Consider the following 18,628-nt stretch of genomic DNA (forward strand, 5'->3'; position numbering starts at 1 on the left):
GCCCCGTGTCGCAAGGATCTGTATACAATTCCTGGAAGCTGAAAATGTCCCAGTTCTTCCATGGACTGCATACTCACCAGACATGCATGTTTGGGATGCTCTGGATCGACGTGTACGACAGCGTCTTCCAGTTCCCGGCAGTTTCCAGCAACGTCGCACAGCCATTGAAGAGGAGTGGGACAACATTCCACAGGCCACAATCAACAGCCTGATCAACTCTGTGAAGGAGATGTGTCGCGCTGCATGAGGCAAATGGTGGTCACACCAGATACGGACTGGTTTTCTGATACACACCCATACTTATATTTTTTAAGGTATCTGTGACCAACAGATGCATATCTGAATTCCCATTTATGTGAAATCCATAGATTAGGGCCTAATGAATTTATTTCAATTGACTGATTTCCTCATATGAACGGTAACTCAGTAAAACCTTTCAAATTGTTGCATGTTGCATTTATATTCTTGTTCAGTATACAGTACATACATAATATATAAACACTCACAGTGGATACTGAAGATATTTAACTCACACTAGTGTCTGTATGTTGCAGAGTGGACTGGTTAGTCCAACACAGAGCAGCTCCACTCCTCTGTCTCCCAGGTCATTGTAGCTGAGGTCCAGTTCTCTCAGGGGGGAGTTTGGTGTCTGCAGAGCTGAAGCCAGAGTCTTACAGGATTTATATGTGAGTTTACAGCCAGACAGTCTGGAGAGAGGAGATATGTTGATACACTGTTAAATATGCAAAGCTTTAAGAATAATGAGATGCATTAAGACAATAACAGAAGGACACATGATTAACCAATGTTAAAAACATACAAACTCACTCAAGATATTTAACCTTAGTTTGATATACAGTGGGGGAAAAAAGTATTTAGTCAGCCACCAATTGTGCAAGTTCTCCCACTTAAAAAGATGAGAGAGGCCTGTAATTTTCATCATAGGTACACGTCAACTATGACAGACAAAATGAGAAAAAGAAAATCCAGAAAATCACATTGTAGGATTTTTAATGAATTTATTTGCAAATTATGGTGGAAAATAAGTATTTGGTCAATAACAAAAGTTTCTCAATACTTTGTTATATACCCTTTGTTGGCAATGACACAGGTCAAACGTTTTCTGTAAGTCTTCACAAGGTTTTCACACACTGTTGCTGGTATTTTGGCCCATTCCTCCATGCAGATCTCCTCTAGAGCAGTGATGTTTTGGGGCTGTCGCTGGGCAACACGGACTTTCAACTCCCTCCAAAGATTTTCTATGGGGTTGAGATCTGGAGACTGGCTAGGCCACTCCAGGACCTTGAAATGCTTCTTACGAAGCCACTCCTTCGTTGCCCGGGCGGTGTGTTTGGGATCATGGTCATGCTGAAAGACCCAGCCACGTTTCATCTTCAATGCTCTTGCTGATGGAAGGAGGTTTTCACTCAAAATCTCACGATACATGGCCCCATTCATTCTTTCCTTTACACGGATCAGTCGTCCTGGTCCCTTTGCAGAAAAACAGCCCCAAAGCATGATGTTTCCACCCCCATGCTTCAAAGTAGGTATGGTGTTCTTTGGATGCAACTCAGCATTCTTTGTCCTCCAAACACGACGAGTTTAGTTTTTACTAAAAAGTTCTATTTTGGTTTCATCTGACCATATGACATTCTCCCAATCCTCTTCTGGATCATCCAAATGCACTCTAGCAAACTTCAGACGGGCCTGGACATGTACTGGCTTAAGCAGGGGGACACGTCTGGCACTGCAGGATATGAGTCCCTGGCGGCGTAGTGTGTTACTGATGGTAGGCTTTGTTACTTTGGTCCCAGCTCTCTGCAGGTCATTCACTAGGTCCCCCCGTGTGGTTCTGGGATTTTTGCTCACCGTTCTTGTGATCATTTTGACCCCACGGGGTGAGATCTTGCGTGGAGCCCCAGATCGAGGGAGATTATCAGTGGTCTTGTATGTCTTCCATTTCCTAATAATTGCTCCCAGAGTTGATTTCTTCAAACCAAGCTGCTTACCTATTGCAGATTCAGTCTTCCCAGCCTGGTGCAGGTCTACAATTTTGTTTCTGGTGTCCTTTGACAGTTCTTTGGTCTTGGCCATCGTGGAGTTTGGAGTGTGACTGTTTGAGGTTGTGGACAGGTGTCTTTTATACTGATAACAAGTTCAAACAGGTGCCATTAATACAGGTAACGAGTGGAGGACAGAGGAGCCTCTTAAAGAAGAAGTTACAGGTCTGTGAGAGCCAGAAATCTTGCTTGTTTGTAGGTGACCAAATACTTATTTTCCACCATAATTTGCAAATAAATTCATTAAAAATCCTACAATGTGATTTTCTTTCCTCAATTTGTCTGTCATAGTTGACGTGTACCTATGATGAAAATTACAGGCCTCTCTCATCTTTTTAAGTGGGAGAACTTGCACAATTGGTGGCTGACTAAATACTTTTTTCCCCCACTGTATTTATCAAATTTTATGTATGTTTCTGCATTACATTTACGTCATTTAGCAGACGCTCTTATCCAGAGCGACTTACAAATTGGTGCATTCACCCTATAGCCAGTGGGTTAACCACTTTACAATATATATATATATATATATTTTTTTGGGAGGGGTAGAAGGATTACTTTATCCTATCCCAGGTATTCCTTAAAGAGGTGGGGTTTCAGATGTCTCCGGAAGGTGGTGAGTGACTCCGCTGTCCTGGCGTCGTGAGGGAGCTTGTTCCACCATTGGGGTGCCAGAGCAGCGAACAGTTTTGACTGGGCTGAGCGGGAACTATGCTTCCGCAGAGGAAGGGGAGCCAGCAGGCCAGAGGTGGATGAACGCAATGCCCTCGTTTGGGTGTAGGGACTGATCAGAGCCTGAAGGTACGGAGGTACCGTTCCCCTCACAGCTCCATAGGCAAGCACCATGGACTTGTAACAGATGCGAGCTTCAACTGGAAGCCAGTGGAGTGTGCGGAGGAGCGGGGTGACGTGAGAGAACTTGGGAAGGTTGAACACCAGACGGGCTGCGGCATTCTGGATGAGTTGTAGGGGTTTAATGGCACAGGCAGGGAGCCCAGCCAACAGCGAGTTGCAGTAATCCAGACGGGAGATGACAAGTGCCTGGATTAGGACCTGTGCCGCTTCCTGTGTAAGGCAGGGTCGTACTCTCTGAATGTTGTAGAGCATGAACCTGCAGGATCGGGTCACCGCCTTGATGTTAGCGGAGAACGACAGGGTGTTGTCCAGGGTCACGCCAAGGCTCTTCGCACTCTGGGAGGAGGACACAACGGAGTTGTCAACCGTGATGGCGAGATCATGGAACGGGCAGTCCTTCCCCGGGAGGAAGAGCAGCTCCGTCTTGCCAAGGTTCAGCTTGAGGTGGTGATCCGTCATCCATACTGATAGGTCTGCCAGACATGCAGAGATGCGATTCGCCACCTGGTTATCAGAAGGGGGAAAGGAGAAGATTAGTTGTGTGTCGTCAGCGTAGCAATGATAGGAGAGGCCATGTGAGGATATGACAGAGCCAAGTGACTTGGTGTATAGCGAGAATAGGAGAGGGCCTAGAACTGAGCCCTGGGGGACACCAGTGGTGAGAGCACGTGGAGCGGAGACAGCTTCTCGCCACGCCACTTGGTAGGAGCGACCGGTCAGGTAGGACGCAATCCAAGAGTGAGCCGCGCCGGAGATGCCCAGCTCGGAGAGGGTGGAGAGGAGGATCTGATGGTTCACAGTATCAAAGGCAGCAGACAGGTCTAGAAGGACAAGAGCAGAGGAGAGAGAGTTAGCTTTAGCAGTGCGGAGAGCCTCCGTGACACAGAGAAGAGCAGTCTCAGTTGAATGACCAGTCTTGAAACCTGACTGGTTTGGATCAAGAAGGTCATTCTGAGAGAGATAGCAAGAGAGTTGGCTAAAGACGGCACGCTCAATAGTTTTGGAAAGAAAAGAAAGAAGGGATACTGGTCTGTAGTTGTTGACATCAGAGGGATCAAGTGTTGGTTTTTTGAGAAGGGGTGCAACTCTCGCTCTCTTGAAGACGGAAGGGACATAGCCAGCTGTCAAGGATGAGTTGATCAGCGAGGTGAGGTAGGGGAGAAGGTCACCGGAGATGGTCTGGAGAAGAGAGGAGGGGATGGGGTCAAGCGGGCAGGTTGATGGGCGGCCTGTAGTCACAAGTCGCAAGATTTTGTCTGGAGAGAGAGGGGAGAAAGAAGTCAAAGCATAGGGTAGGGCAGTGTGAGCAGGACCAGCAGTGTCATTAGACTTAACAAACGAGGATTGGATGTCGTCAACCTTCTTTTCAAAGTGGTTGACGAAGTCATCCACAGAGAGGGAGGAGGGGGGGGGGGGGGGGGATTCAGCAGGGAGGAGAATGTGGCAAAGAGCTTCCTAGGGTTAGAGGCAGATGCTTGGAATTTAGATTGGTAGAAAGTGGCCTTAGCAGCAGAAACAGATGAAGAAAATCTAGAGAGGAGGGAGTGAAAAGATGCCAGGTCCACAGGGAGTCTAGTTTTCTTCCATTTCCGCTCAGCTGCCCGGAGCTCTGTTCTGTGAGCTCGCAATGAGTCATCAAGCCACGGAGCTGGAGGGGAGGACCGAGCCGGCCGGGAGGATAGGGGACACAGAGAGTCAAAGGATGCAGAAAGGGAGGAGAGGAGGGTTGAGGAGGCAGAATCAGGAGATTGGAGGGAGAAGGATTTAGCAGAGGGAAGAGATGATAGGATGGAAGAGGAGAGAGTAGTGGGAGAGAGAGAGCGAAGGTTGCGGCGGCGCATTACCATCTGTGTAGGGGCAGAGTGAGTAGTGTTGGAGGAGAGCGAGAGAGAAAAGGATACAAAGTAGTGGTCGGAGACATGGAGGGGAGTTGCATTGAGATTAGTAGAAGAGCAGCATCTAGTAAAGATGAGGTCAAGCGTATTGCCTGCCTTGTGAGTAGGGGGGGACGGTGAGAGGGTGAGGTCAAAAGAGGAGAGGAGTGGAAAGAAGGAGGCAGAGAGAAATGAGTCAAATGTAGACGTAGGGAGGTTGAAATCCCCCAAAACTGTGAGGGGTGAGCCATCCTCAGGAAAGGAACGTATCAAGGCGTCAAGCTCATTGATGAACTCTCCAAGGGAACCTGGAGGGCATATTGACCAAGATGTTCAAATAATGTTAAAAACATACACATACATAATATATAAACACTCACAGTGGATACTGAAGATATTTAACTCACACTAGTGTCTGTATGTTGCAGAGTGCACTGGTTAGTCCTACACAGAGCAGCTCCACTCCTCTGTCTTCCAGGTCATTGTAGCTGAGGTTCAGTTCTCTCAGGGGGGAGTTTGGTGTCTGCAGAGCTGAGGCCAGAGTCTCACAGGATTTATATGTGAGTTTACAGCCAGACAGTCTGGAGAGAGGAGATATGTTGATACACTGTTAAATATGCAAAGCTTTAAGAATAATGAGATGCATTAAGATAATAACAGAAGGACACATGATTAACCAATGTTAAAAACATACTAACTCACTCAAGATATTTAACCTTAGTTTGATATACAGTGGGGAAAAAAGTATTTAGTCAGCCACCAATTGTGCAAGTTCTCCCACTTAAAAAGATGAGAGAGGCCTGTAATTTTCATCATAGGTACACGTCAACTATGACAGACAAAATGAGAAAAAGAAAATCCAGAAAATCACATTGTAGGATTTTTAATGAATTTATTTGCAAATTATGGTGGAAAATAAGTATTTGGTCAATAACAAAAGTGTCTCAATACTTTGTTATATACCCTTTGTTGGCAATGACACAGGTCAAACGTTTTCTGTAAGTCTTCACAAGGTTTTCACACACTGTTGCTGGTATTTTGGCCCATTCCTCCATGCAGATCTCCTCTAGAGCAGTGATGTTTTGGGGCTGTCGCTGGGCAACACGGACTTTCAACTCCCTCCAAAGATTTTCTATGGGGTTGAGATCTGGAGACTGGCTAGGCCACTCCAGGACCTTGAAATGCTTCTTACGAAGCCACTCCTTCGTTGCCCGAGCGGTTTGTTTGTGATCATTGTCAGGCTGAAAGACCCAGCCACGTTTCATCTTCAATGCCCTTGCTGATGGAAGGAGGTTTTCACTCAAAATCTCACGATACGATACATGGCCCCATTCATTCTTTCCTTTACACGGATCAGTCGTCCTGGTCCCTTTGCAGAAAAACAGCCCCAAAGCATGATGTTTCCACCCCCATGCTTCACAGTAGGTATGGTGTTTTTGGATGCAACTCAGCATTCTTTGTCCTCCAAACACGATGATTTGAGTTTTTACTAAAAAGTTCTATTTTGGTTTCATCTGACCATATGACATTCTCCCAATCCTCTTCTGGATCATCCAAATGCACTCTAGCAAACTTCAGACGGGCCTGGACATGTACTGGCTTAAGCAGGGGGACACGTCTGGCACTGCAGGATATGAGTCCCTGGCGGCGTAGTGTGTTACTGATGGTAGGCTTTGTTACTTTGGTCCCAGCTCTCTGCAGGTCATTCACTAGGTCCCCCCGTGTGGTTCTGGGATTTTTGCTCACCGTTCTTGTGATCATTTTGACCCCACGGGGTGAGATCTTGCGTGGAGCCCCAGATCGAGGGAGATTATCAGTGGTCTTGTATGTTTTCCATTTCCTAATAATTGCTCCCAGAGTTGATTTCTTCAAACCAAGCTGCTTACCTATTGCAGATTCAGTCTTCCCAGCCTGGTGCAGGTCTACAATTTTGTTTCTGGTGTCCTTTGACAGTTCTTTGGTCTTGGCCATAATGGAGTTTGGAGTGTGACTGTTTGAGGTTGTGGACAGGTGTCTTTTATACTGATAACAAGTTCAAACAGGTGCCATTAATACAGGTAACGAGTGGAGGACAGAGGAGCCTCTTAAAGAAGAAGTTACAGGTCTGTGAGAGCCAGAAATCTTGCTTGTTTGTAGGTGACCAAATACTTATTGTCCACCATAATTTGCAAATAAATTAATAAAAAATCCTACAATGTGATTTTCTTTCCTCAATTTGTCTGTCATAATTGACGTGTACCTATGATGAAAATTACAGGCCTCTCTCATCTTTTTAAGTGGGAGAACTTGCACAATTGGTGGCTGACTAAATACTTTTTTCCACCACTGTATTTATCACATTTTATGTATGTTTCTGCATATTTACCAAGATGTTCAAATAATGTTAAAAACATACACATACATAATATATAAACACTCACAGTGGATACTGAAGATATTTAACTCACACTAGTGTCTGTATGTTGCAGAGTGAACTGGTTAGTCCATCACAGAGCAGCTCCACTCCTCTGTCTCCCAGGTCATTGTAGCTGAGGTTCAGTTCTCTCAGGGGGGAGTTTGGTGTCTGCAGAGCTGAGGCCAGAGTCTCACAGGATTTATATGTGAGTTTACAGCCAGACAGTCTGGAGAGAGGAGATATGTTGATACACTGTTAAATATGCAAAGCTTTAAGAATAATGAGATGCATTAAGACAATAACAGAAGGACACATGATTAACCAATGTTAAAAACATACTAACTCACTCAAGATATTTACCTTAGTTTAATATATGTTATGTATGTTTCTGGATATGTCCCAAAATGTTAAAATTATGTTAAAAACATACACATACTAACTATACTGAACAGAAATATAAACCCAACATGTAAAGTGTTGGTTCCACGTTTCATGAGCTTAAATAAAAGATCCCAGATATGTTCCATACGCACAAAAGCTTATTTCTCTCAAATGTTGTGCATAAATTTGTTTAGATCCCTGTTAGTGAGCATTTCTCCTTTGTTAAGATAATCCATTTTGTTAAGATAATCCATTCACCTGACAGGTGTGGTATATCAAGAAGCTGATTAAACTGCATGATCATTACACAGGTGCACCTTGTGCTGGGGACAATAAAAGGCCACTCTGAAATGTGCAGTTTTGTCACACAACACAATGCCACAGTTGTGTCAAGTTTTGAGGGAGCGTGCAATTGGCATGATGACTGCAGGAATGTCCACCAGAGCTGTTGCTAGAGAATTTTATGTTAATTTCTCTTCCATAAACCACCTCCAACATCGTTTTAGAGAATTTGGCAGTACATCCTACCGGCCTCACAACCGCAGACCATGTGTAACCACGCCAGCCCAGGACCTCCACATCCGGCTTCTTCACCTGCAGGATGGTCTGAGACAAGCCACCAGGACAGCTGATTTAACTGTGGGTTTTCACAACCGAAAAAGTTCTGCACAAATAGTCAGAAACCTTCTCAGGGAAGCTCATCTGCGTGCTCGTCATCCTCACCAGGGTCTTGACCTGACTGCAGTTCGGCGTCGTAACCGACTTCTGTGGGCAAATGCTCACCTTCGATGGCCACTGGCACACTGGAGACATGTGCTCTTCACAGATGAATCCCGGTTTCAACTGTACCGGGAAGATGGCAGAAAGTGTGTATGGTGTCGTGATGGGATTGTGTGGGCGAGCGGTTTGCTGAGGTCAACGTTGTGAACAGAGTGCCCCATGGTGGCGGTGGGGTTATGGTATGGGCCGGCATAAGCTACAGACAACGAACACAATCACATTTTATCGATGGCAATTTGAATGCACAGAGATACCGTGACGAGATCCTGAGGCCCATTGTCGTGCCATTCATCCGCCGCCATCACCTCATGTTTCAGCATGATAATGCACGGCCCCATGTCGCAAGGATCTGTACACAATTCCTGGAAGCTGAAAATGTCCCAGTTCTCCAATGGACTGCATACTCACCAGACATGCATGTTTGGGATGCTCTGGATCGACGTGTACGACAGCGTCTTCCAGTTCCCGCCAGTTTTCAGCAACATCGCACAGCCATTGAAGAGGAGTGGGACAACATTCCACAGGCCACAATCAACAACCTGATCAACTCTACAGTGGGGAAAAAAAGTATTTAGTCAGCCACCAACTGTGCAAGTTCTCCCACTTAAAAAGATGAGAGAGGCCTGTAATTTTCATCATAGTTACACGTCAACTATGACAGACAAATTGAGAAAAAGAAATCCAGAAAATCACATTGTAGGATTTTTTATGAATTTATTTGCAAATTATGGTGTTAAATAAGTATTTGTTCACCTACAAACAAGCAAGATTTCTGGCTCTCATAGACCTGTAAGTTCTTCTTTAAGAGGCTCCTCTGTCCTCCACTTATTACCTGTATTAATGGCACCTGTTTGAACTTGTTATCAGTATAAAAGACACCTGTCCACAACCGCAAACAGTCACACTCCAAACTCCACTATGGCCAAGACCAAAGAGCTGTCAAAGGAGGTCCTCTGTAGCTCAGCTGGTAGAGCACGGCGCTTGTAACGCTAAGGTAGTGGGTTCGATCCCCGGGACCACCCATGCACAAAAATGTATGCACGCATGACTGTAAGTCGCTTTGGATAAAAGCATCTGCTAAATGGCATATTATTATTATTTATTAATTAATTAATTATTAATATTATTCTATTATTATTTAAAGGACACCAGAAACAAAATTGTAGACCTGCACCAGGCTGGGAAGACTGGATCTGCAATAGGTAAGCAGCTTGGTTTGAAGAAATCAACTGTGGGAGCAATTATTAGGAAATGGAAGACATACAAGACCATTGATAATCTCCCTCGATCTGGGGCTCCACGCAAGATCTCACCCCGTGGGGTCAAAATGATCACAAGAACGGTGAGCAAAAATCCCAGAACCACACCTAGTGAATGACCTGCAGAGAGCTGGGACCAAAGTAACAAAGCCTACCATCAGTAACACACTACGCCGCCAGGGACTCAAATCCTGCAGTGCCAGACGTGTCCCCCTGCTTAAGCCAGTACATGTCCAGGCCCGTCTGAAGTTTGCTAGAGTGCATTTGGATGATCCAGAAGAGGATTGGGAGAATGTCATATGGTCAGATGAAACCAAAATAGAACTTTTTGGTAAAAACTCAACTCGTCGTGTTTGGAGGACAAAGAATGCTGAGTTGCATCCAAAGAACACCATACATACTGTGAAGCATGGAGGTGGAAACATCATGCTTTGGGGCTGTTTTTCTGCAAAGGGACCAGGACGACTGATCCGTGTAAAGGAAAGAATGAATGGGGCCATGTATCGTGAGATTTTGAGTGAAAACCTCAGCAAGGGCATTGAAGATGAAACGTGGCTGGGTCTTTCAGCATGACAATGATCCCACACACACCGCCCGGGCAACGAAGGAGTGGCTTCGTAAGAAGCATTTCAAGGTCCTGGAGTGGCCTAGCCAGTCTCCAGATCTCAACCCCATAGAAAATCTTTGGAGGGAGTTGAAAGTCCGTGTTGCCCAGCGACAGCCCCAAAACATCACTGCTCTAGAGGAGATCTGCATGGAGGAATGGGCCAAAATACCAGCAACAGTGTGTGAAAACCTTGTGAAGACTTACAGAAAACGTTTGACCTGTGTCATTGCCAACAAAGGGTATATAACAAAGTATTGAGAAACTTTTGTTATTGACCAAATACTTATTTTCCACCATAATTTGCAAATAAATTCATAAAAAATCGTACAATGTGATTTTCTGGATATTTTTTTCTCATTTTGTCTGTCATAGTTGACGTGTACCTATGATGAAAATTACAGGCCTCTCTCATCTTTTTAAGTGGGAGAACTTGCACAATTGGTGGCTGACTAAATACTTTTTTTCCCCACTGTATGTGAAGGAGATGTGTCGCGCTGCATGAGGCAAATGGTGGTCACACCAGATACGGACTGGTTTTCTGATACACACCCACACTTTTTTTTAAGGTATCTGTGACCAACAGATGCATATCTGAATTCCCATTTATGTGAAATCCATAGATTAGAGCCTAATGAATTTATTTCAATTGACTGATTTCCTTATATGAACTGTAACTCAAAAAACCTTTCAAATTGTTGCGTTTATATTCTTGTTCAGTATATAGTACATACATAATATATAAACACTCACAGTGGATACTGAAGATATTTAACTCACACTAGTGTCTGTATGTTGCAGAGTGCACTGGTTAGTCCAACACAGAGCAGCTCCACTCGACTGTCTCCCAGGTCATTGTAGCTGAGGTCCAGTTCTCTCAGGGGGGAGTTTGGTGTCTGCAGAGCTGAGGCCAGAGTCTCACAGGATTCATATGTGAGGTCACAGCGATCCAGTCTGGAGAGAGGAGATCATCTGTTAGATATACAAATCCTTCAGAATAATGATACTGTATACATCAACTCAATAGCAGAACTTACAGTGCTCTCTTGCAGGTTTTCACTACCGGCAGCAACCTCTGATAACCTTCCTCTGATGTGGTGTATGTCTTCAGGTCAAACTCCTCCAGCACCTCCTCTGACATCAGTAACAGGTAGGCCAGGGCTGAACATTGGTCTGGTTTTAGTATTGTTTCTGAAAGAGTTCCTGATCGCAGGGAGGTTTGCATTTCTTCAACTAGAGAGTTGGCACCAAGTTCATTCAGACAGTGGAACAAGTTGATGATCCTTTCTGGTGAGGATTCCCTTTTGATCTTGTCTGAAAGGTACCTGACTGTTTTCTCAACTGTTTCCTCATTGCTCTGTGTTGTACTTCCTGTCTGTGTCAGAAGGCCTCGTAACAGATTCTGATTGGACTCCAGTGAGAGACCCAGAAGGAAGCGGAGGAACAGGTCCAGGTGTCCATTCTCACTCTTCAAGGCCTGGTCCACTGCTCTCCTGTGTAAGTCAAACAACTGGATTGACTCCTCCTCTTCATCCTCACTAGTGGTGGAAAAAACATTTTCCTTCTTGTCCAGACATGATTCTGAAGCATGCACTGCTGCTAGAAACTCCTGCATGCTCAGATGCACAAAGCTGTAGACCTTCTCTTGGTTCAGCCCAGATTCTTCTTTAAAGATCTCTGTACACAATGCTGAGTACTCTGATGCCTCTGTGACATCAAGGCCACACTCTCTCAGGTCCTCCTCATAGAAGATCAGGTTGCCCTTCTGCAGCTGTTGGAAAGCCAGCTTTGCCAGTTTCAGGATCATCTCTTTGTCTGACTGAGACAGTTCCTTTGGGTTTGTCTCTGTGGCTTTGTTGTACTTCTTGTTCTTCACAATGATTTGGATGAGCGTGAAGTGTGAGTACATCTGGGTCAGAGTTTTGGGGACTTCATCCTTCTCTGCCTCTTTCAGCATCATCTCAAGGACAGGGGCTGATATGCAACAGAAGACTGGCATGTGGCACATGATGTGGAGGCTCCTTGATGTCTTCATGTGTTTGATGATTTCATTGGCCAGATTCTGATCTGTGATTTTCTTCCTGAAGTACTCCTCCTTCTGTGGATCATTGAACACTCGTACCTCTGTCACCTGGTCAACATACTCAGGTGGGATCTGATTGGCTGCTGCAGGCCGTGAGGTTATCCAGAGGAGAGCAGAGGGAAGCAGATTCCCCTTGATGAGGTTTGTCAGCAGCACGTCCACCGAGGTTGGCTTCGTGACATCACAGCACCTCTCATTGTTTTTGAAGTCTAGAGGAAGTCGACACTCATCCAGACCATCAAAAATGAAAACAGTTTTGGTTTCACCATCTTCAATGTTGTCAATCTCTTTCAGCTCTGAGAAGTAGTGGGAAAGAAGTTGCATCAGACTGTATTGGTCCTTTTTCAGGTTCAGATCACGGAAAGGAAGAGGAAACATGAAATGAACGTCCTGATTTGCTTTTCCCTCTGCCCAGTCAAGGATGACCTTCTGCACAGAGACTGTTTTTCCAATGCCAGCGATTCCTTTTGTCAGCACAGTTCTGATAGGTTTGTCTTGTCCAGCTAAAGGCTTGAAGATGTCGTTGTATTTGATTGGTGTCTCTTGTGTGGTTTGTTTCTTGGATGCCATCTCTATCTGTCTCACCTCATGTTCATTATTGACCCCTCCACTTCCACCCTCTGTGATGTAGACCTCTGTGTAGATGTCCTTTAACAGACTTTGGTTTCCATGTTGTCTAATTCCTTCAGATATGTGTTGATACTTGTGTTTCAGTTTAGCCTTAATGTCTTGTTGGACTGTCAGAAGAGTTTGACCTGAAGGAAAACAATGAGAGTTGGGACTCATAAGTTTGTGTGTGTGTGTGTGTGTGTGTGTGTGTGTGTGTGTGTGTGTGTGTGTGTGTGTGTGTGTGTGTGTGTGTGTGTGTGTGTGTGTGTGTGTGTGTGTGTGTGTGTGTGTGTGTGTGTGTGTGTGTGTGTGTGTGTGTGTGTGTGTGTGTGTGTGTGTGTGTGTGTGTGTGTGTGTGTGTGTGTGTGTTTTAGAGGGGCCTTTGTCCCGTTCTTTGTAATATTGTATGAAACACAGTCTTACTTCTTCTGTCCAGAAGGTTGTGTGTGATCTTTAATGCATCCTCACTGTCCAAACTCTCCACTTCCTTATTGTCATCTGGTAATGGTTCCTGGCTGAAAGCAGGTGGCTGATCACTCTTCATTGATAGCAGGCTGGGGGCAGGTGACTCTGCTCTGGGCTTCTGGACACTGAACAAAACAGGGAGGCAGATCACCTCATCAATATCTCATCAGTACCTCATCTACATCATTTCAACAAGTGTATAGCTGAACTCATAGAAGTCCTAATGTTTCTTTATAAAGCTACAGTCTGCAATTGGTAAATCGATTTGGGGACTTTTAAATGAATGATGTAGAACTACATTTTATGTAATTTGGGAAAACCTTTCCCTTTAGTTTTATATCTTTAAGAGAACTGTATATTTTACATGTCATCTCTTACCTCTTAGAACTGGTGTCTTGAGTCATTTTAGAGGCAGTGGTCCCCTCCTCTCTCTCCCCAGAGAGACTCATTTTAGAGGCAGTGGTCTCCTCCTCTCTCTCCCCAGAGAGACTCATTTTAGAGGCAGTGGTCCCCTCCTCTCTCTCCCCAGAGAGACTCATTTTAGATGTAAGTCACAGCTCACTCAGCTACAATAAGAAATAACAGAACAGTCAATATTTCTGAACATTGTTGAAGAACCATTAACAATGACAACATTTTTACTGTCTGTGGTCAAAGTTCAAACAGAGACTTCATGTTGCATTTAAACATGCACAGTTAATTTGATTTGATTTTACTTGGATCCCCATTAGCTGACGCCATAACAACAGCTAGTCTACCTCGGGTAAACACAACTAAAAAGACGTTACAGCTTAGATTGACAGACATTATAAACATTTACCAAGTAGACATTACAGACAGTTAAAATAGCTGACAGGTATTTATTCTATACCAAAGGAAGCCAGGCTATAATGTATCTTTCGTCTCTCTGTGCTTCATAATTGTCCTTTAATTCGCAAGAGGCTGAATGTATCTCACAGGAGAAAGCATCCGAGCGAGCTAAACAGCGCCCCTCTGTCTCTCTATGTGTAGGCCATCTATCTGATGCTGTCTGGTCCAAACGAGTATGACATTGTTGCCCGTAGCATTGAAGACAAGGGAAGCCTGCGAGCATTTGGCCTTTGATTTAAAAAAGTATGACAGAGTGATAGACCGTGTACTGTATGACAGAGTGATAGACCGTGTACTGTATGACAGAGTGATAGACCGTGTACTGTATGACAGAGTGATAGACCATGTACTGTATGACAGAGTGATAGACCGTGTACTGTATGACAGAGTGATAGACCGTGTACTGTATGACAGAGTGATAGACCGTGTACTGTATGACAGAGTGATAGACCGTGTACTGTATGACAGAGTGATAGACCGTGTACTGTATGACAGAGTGATAGACCGTGTACTGTATGACAGAGTGATAGACCGTGTACTGTATGACAGAGTGATAGACCGTGTACTGTGTGACAGAGTGATAGACCGTGTACTGTATGACAGAGTGATAGACCGTGTACTGTATGACAGAGTGATAGACCGTGTACTGTATGACAGAGTGATAGACCGTGTACTGTATGACAGAGTGATAGACCGTGTACTGTATGACAGAGTGATAGACCGTGTACTGTATGACAGAGTGATAGACCGTGTACTGTATGACAGAGTGATAGACCGTGTACTGTATGACAGAGTGATAGACCATTTTGTCAACCTGAAAGAGAGGAGGATGTCATTGGCGTTTCTCTACAAGTAGGGTGAGTCAACATGTTTTTTATACTTGCACAAACACATAAATCAGGACATTGAACCATTCTTTGCAACTTGCTGTAACTCTCTGTGGTTCTAAATCAATAGTTGTTTAGTGGTCTGAAAATGTCGGAAACATTAACTTCCTTGACCATGATGTAGGTCATGTAACTGTCTGTTACATAGAATATGCTTTGTGGACTTAACCGGACAGAAGTTGCTCTCTGGTTTTGTGATAAAAACAAAGGTGTGGTTGAATTTATTCTCCCACTGTGTCTTCTTATTGTCTCGACCTTTAGGCCTAAAGCCTATATCAGGGTCACAAGGCATATGAATTAACAGGTTATAGAGCAAAAACATTATTACAACACATAGATTGTATTGTATTTTTCTGTCTTCCCCAGTGATTTTACGCACGCACCTCTACTGGTGTGACCTCATAATAGGCGTGGATGCAATTTGGACACCCAAGCTTTAGGCTTCTGTAGGACTGAACCTGCCGAGTTGATGTATGAGCTTCGGAATGTTTTAATTATAGGCTATGCCCGGCCTTTTCTCCGTTTATTTTACAAGTTGTATCATGTTAAATATCAGCCACTATCGAGAGCCACCGTCAGTAAAACCCACATACATTTATAACTGTCACTTTAGTGTTCGTTTTCTTCAATTTGTAGCTTACATTTTGCATATTTTTTGCGTCGTGTGTAAAGGTTCTCCAAACCAGTTTTTTTTATGATTCATACATACTTTCTTAACCCTAAAATGTGCCTAAATAATCTACAAAATCCGAGTATTTTTAATATTCTCAACCCGTTCTCTCGATGTATTCTAGTCTGTCGAAAAAAATCTAATTAAAGGTACACCGTACTTAAAGGCTTAAAATATATGTACTGAAAACGCTATTTAATGAAAACTCCACCAGAAAATCTGTTGGCCAGCATGTGAGAGTGTTTTCAGCGGTTGAATTACATTTATTCAGCGCACGCAAGGGAACCACGCCTGCAAAACCCGTTATGCAACTTAATAAGGTAAAGTGTGAATAGAAACGATGAGCAGTGCGTAGGAAAGGCGTGCATAAGAAAGGCCTATTTTCATAAATTGGAATAGTGCCCTTAGTGAATACACCCATGCACTGCTCGAGTTGACATGAGGTGCGATCAGTTTATCTCGTCCGTTGCACCGGGGCATGTATTCAGATGAAAGGTGTGCCGACAACGATTGAACCAGTGGGTAACATTACGCAACGGTGCGCCGGCCAAGTTATATCGAGCGCACAGCAGTGATCAAAACGGACCACCACCTTTCTGATCCATGTCGCCAGAAAGCATTTTCAACTTGAACTTTGATTTATCCCAACATTTATTTAGTTTCTATGCTATTGTTGCACGTCATTTTTACTTGACTGACTTGTCGAAACAGACTATTTTCTTTATTTAGTGACATCTTTACATAATTCCGATGCACGTCTTCTAACGTTGTTTCATCACGCGGATAATAATCACGATAATGTGCTGTCAATCGCCTTTACCAATAATACCCTACCTCATAGCCCTGTAGCCTATAACATCACATCACATTGGATCATATTGATTAGGCTAATTAATATGAATCAACACCAATATACAATTGTCAAAGACTCCAGCCACCCTAGTCATAGACTGTTCTCCCTGCTACCGCACGGCAAGCGGTACCGGAGTGCCAAGTCTAGGTCCAAAAGACTTCTCAACAGCTTCTACCCCCAAGCCATAAGACTCCTGAACAGCTAATCATGGCTACCCGGACTATTTGCACTGCCCCCCCACCCCATCCTTTTTACGCTGCTGCTACTCTGTTAATTATTTATGCATAGTCACTTTAACTCTACCCACATGTACATATTACTTCAACTATCTCAACTAGCCGGTGCCCCCGCACATTGACTCTGCACCGGTACCCCCCTGTATATATAGCCTCCCTACTGTTATTTTATTTTACTTCTGCTCTTTTTTCTCTCAACACTTTTTTTGTTGATGTTTTATTTTTACTTTTTTTGTTAAAAATAAATGCACTGTTGGTTAAGGGCTGTAAGTAAGCATTTCACTGTAATGTCTGCACCTGTTGTATTCAGCGCATGTGACCAATACAATTTGATTTGATTTATAAATAAGACTAAACTCATCATTCTTGAAAGTTGAAATCAGTATTGTATTAACTTTATAATTCTGCAGACGTCTTACCCCTAAATCATCTGTCTCTCTATGATAGCCTAACTTCTCCAGAACACTTTTCTACATTAAATTGTAAAAGAAAGCTACAGACCTCTGATGTTTTTGTCTTCTACCTGTAAAGTCCATTTCTTCCTCTACTTCCTTATACTTCCTATGTTGGGACATGAGGTGGAGGGAGGGGAGAGGTAGAGGGAGAGGTGGCGAGGTGGAGGGAGGGAAAGAGGTGGAGGGAGGGAGGGAGGGAGGAGACAGGGAGAGGTGGCGAGAGGGAGAGGTGGAGGGAGGGAGAGGTGGGGGGAGGGAGGGGTGTGGGAGAGGTGGGGGGAGAGAGGAAGAGGTGCGGGGGATGGGAGGGAGGGTGGAGGGATGGAGGGGGTGGAGGGAGGGAGGTAGGGAGAGGTGGAGATTGAGCATGGTGCAATATCAAAAGTAGTGCACTATATAGGGAAAAGGGTGTCATTTGAGAGTACGTACTCTATACACTGTGTAGTAACATAGGACCTTAGAGCTTATTGACATAGGATCTGTCTCTCTCTCTCTAACACACACACACAGACACACACACACACACACACACACACACACACACACACACACACACACACACACACACACACACACACACACACACACACACACACACACACACACACACACACACACACACACACACACACCTTAACAGAGGTGACTACACTGCATTTACAACTTGCGGTAACTCTCTGTGGTTCTAAATCAATAGTTGTTTAGTGATCGGAAACATTAACTTGCTTGACCATGATGTAGGTCATGTAACTGTCTGTTACATAGAATATGCTTTGTGGACTTAACCGGACAGAAGTTGCTCTCTGGTTTTGCGATAAAACAAAGGTGTGGTTGAATTTATTCTCCCACTGTGTCTTCTTATTGTCTCGGCCTTTAGGCCTAAAGCCTATACACAGTAAATTCCATAGTGTTAAATATGCAGTGTCAAAGTACATTGACTCTTACAGAGTTATTACTACAACAGTTGGAGTAAGATACCGCCCAGTGTTGGTGAAAAAGTACGGTGTTAAAAGACGCAGTGTCAGACGTACTCTGGAAAGCTCCGCCCACCTACGACTCGTCTCAAACGGACCACACATTTTCACGGCGCCATTTTCTTCATGTGGAATGACTGCGGTAAGTCTCTCCTAAGCGACTATACACACATTATTTGTCATTTTAACAGAAGCAGCATTTAAGAATTACTTTATATCGTTGCTAACAGTGCACTCTAGTTGGTTTTAGGTCTTAAAATGTCGAATTTTAAAAAGGCTAACGTTAACATGTTGTGACTGACTTCTGTCCAGTCCATG

General features: G+C 44.1%; 1 protein-coding gene across 1 annotated transcript; it reads right to left on the reverse strand.

Annotated features, from left to right (window-relative positions):
• Positions 1-11,557: 11,557 nt before the first annotated feature.
• On the reverse strand, positions 11,558-17,427 carry LOC311123070 (protein NLRC3-like; the record flags this gene model as incomplete). Its single annotated transcript, XM_084197350.1, has 5 exons — positions 17,383-17,427; positions 13,744-13,931; positions 13,324-13,490; positions 11,676-13,046; positions 11,558-11,583 (listed from the first exon to the last, which is right to left on the reverse strand). The coding sequence occupies exons 2-5, from the start codon at positions 13,902-13,904 to the stop codon at positions 11,558-11,560; spliced, it is 1,725 nt and encodes a 574-aa protein (XP_084053476.1). The 5' UTR covers positions 13,905-13,931; positions 17,383-17,427.
• Positions 17,428-18,628: the final 1,201 nt, after the last annotated feature.

The sequence above is a fragment of the Coregonus lavaretus genome, assembly GCF_964263955.1.
Source record: "Coregonus lavaretus genome assembly, contig: HAP1_SCAFFOLD_452, whole genome shotgun sequence".
Classification (NCBI taxonomy): domain Eukaryota; kingdom Metazoa; phylum Chordata; class Actinopteri; order Salmoniformes; family Salmonidae; genus Coregonus; species Coregonus lavaretus.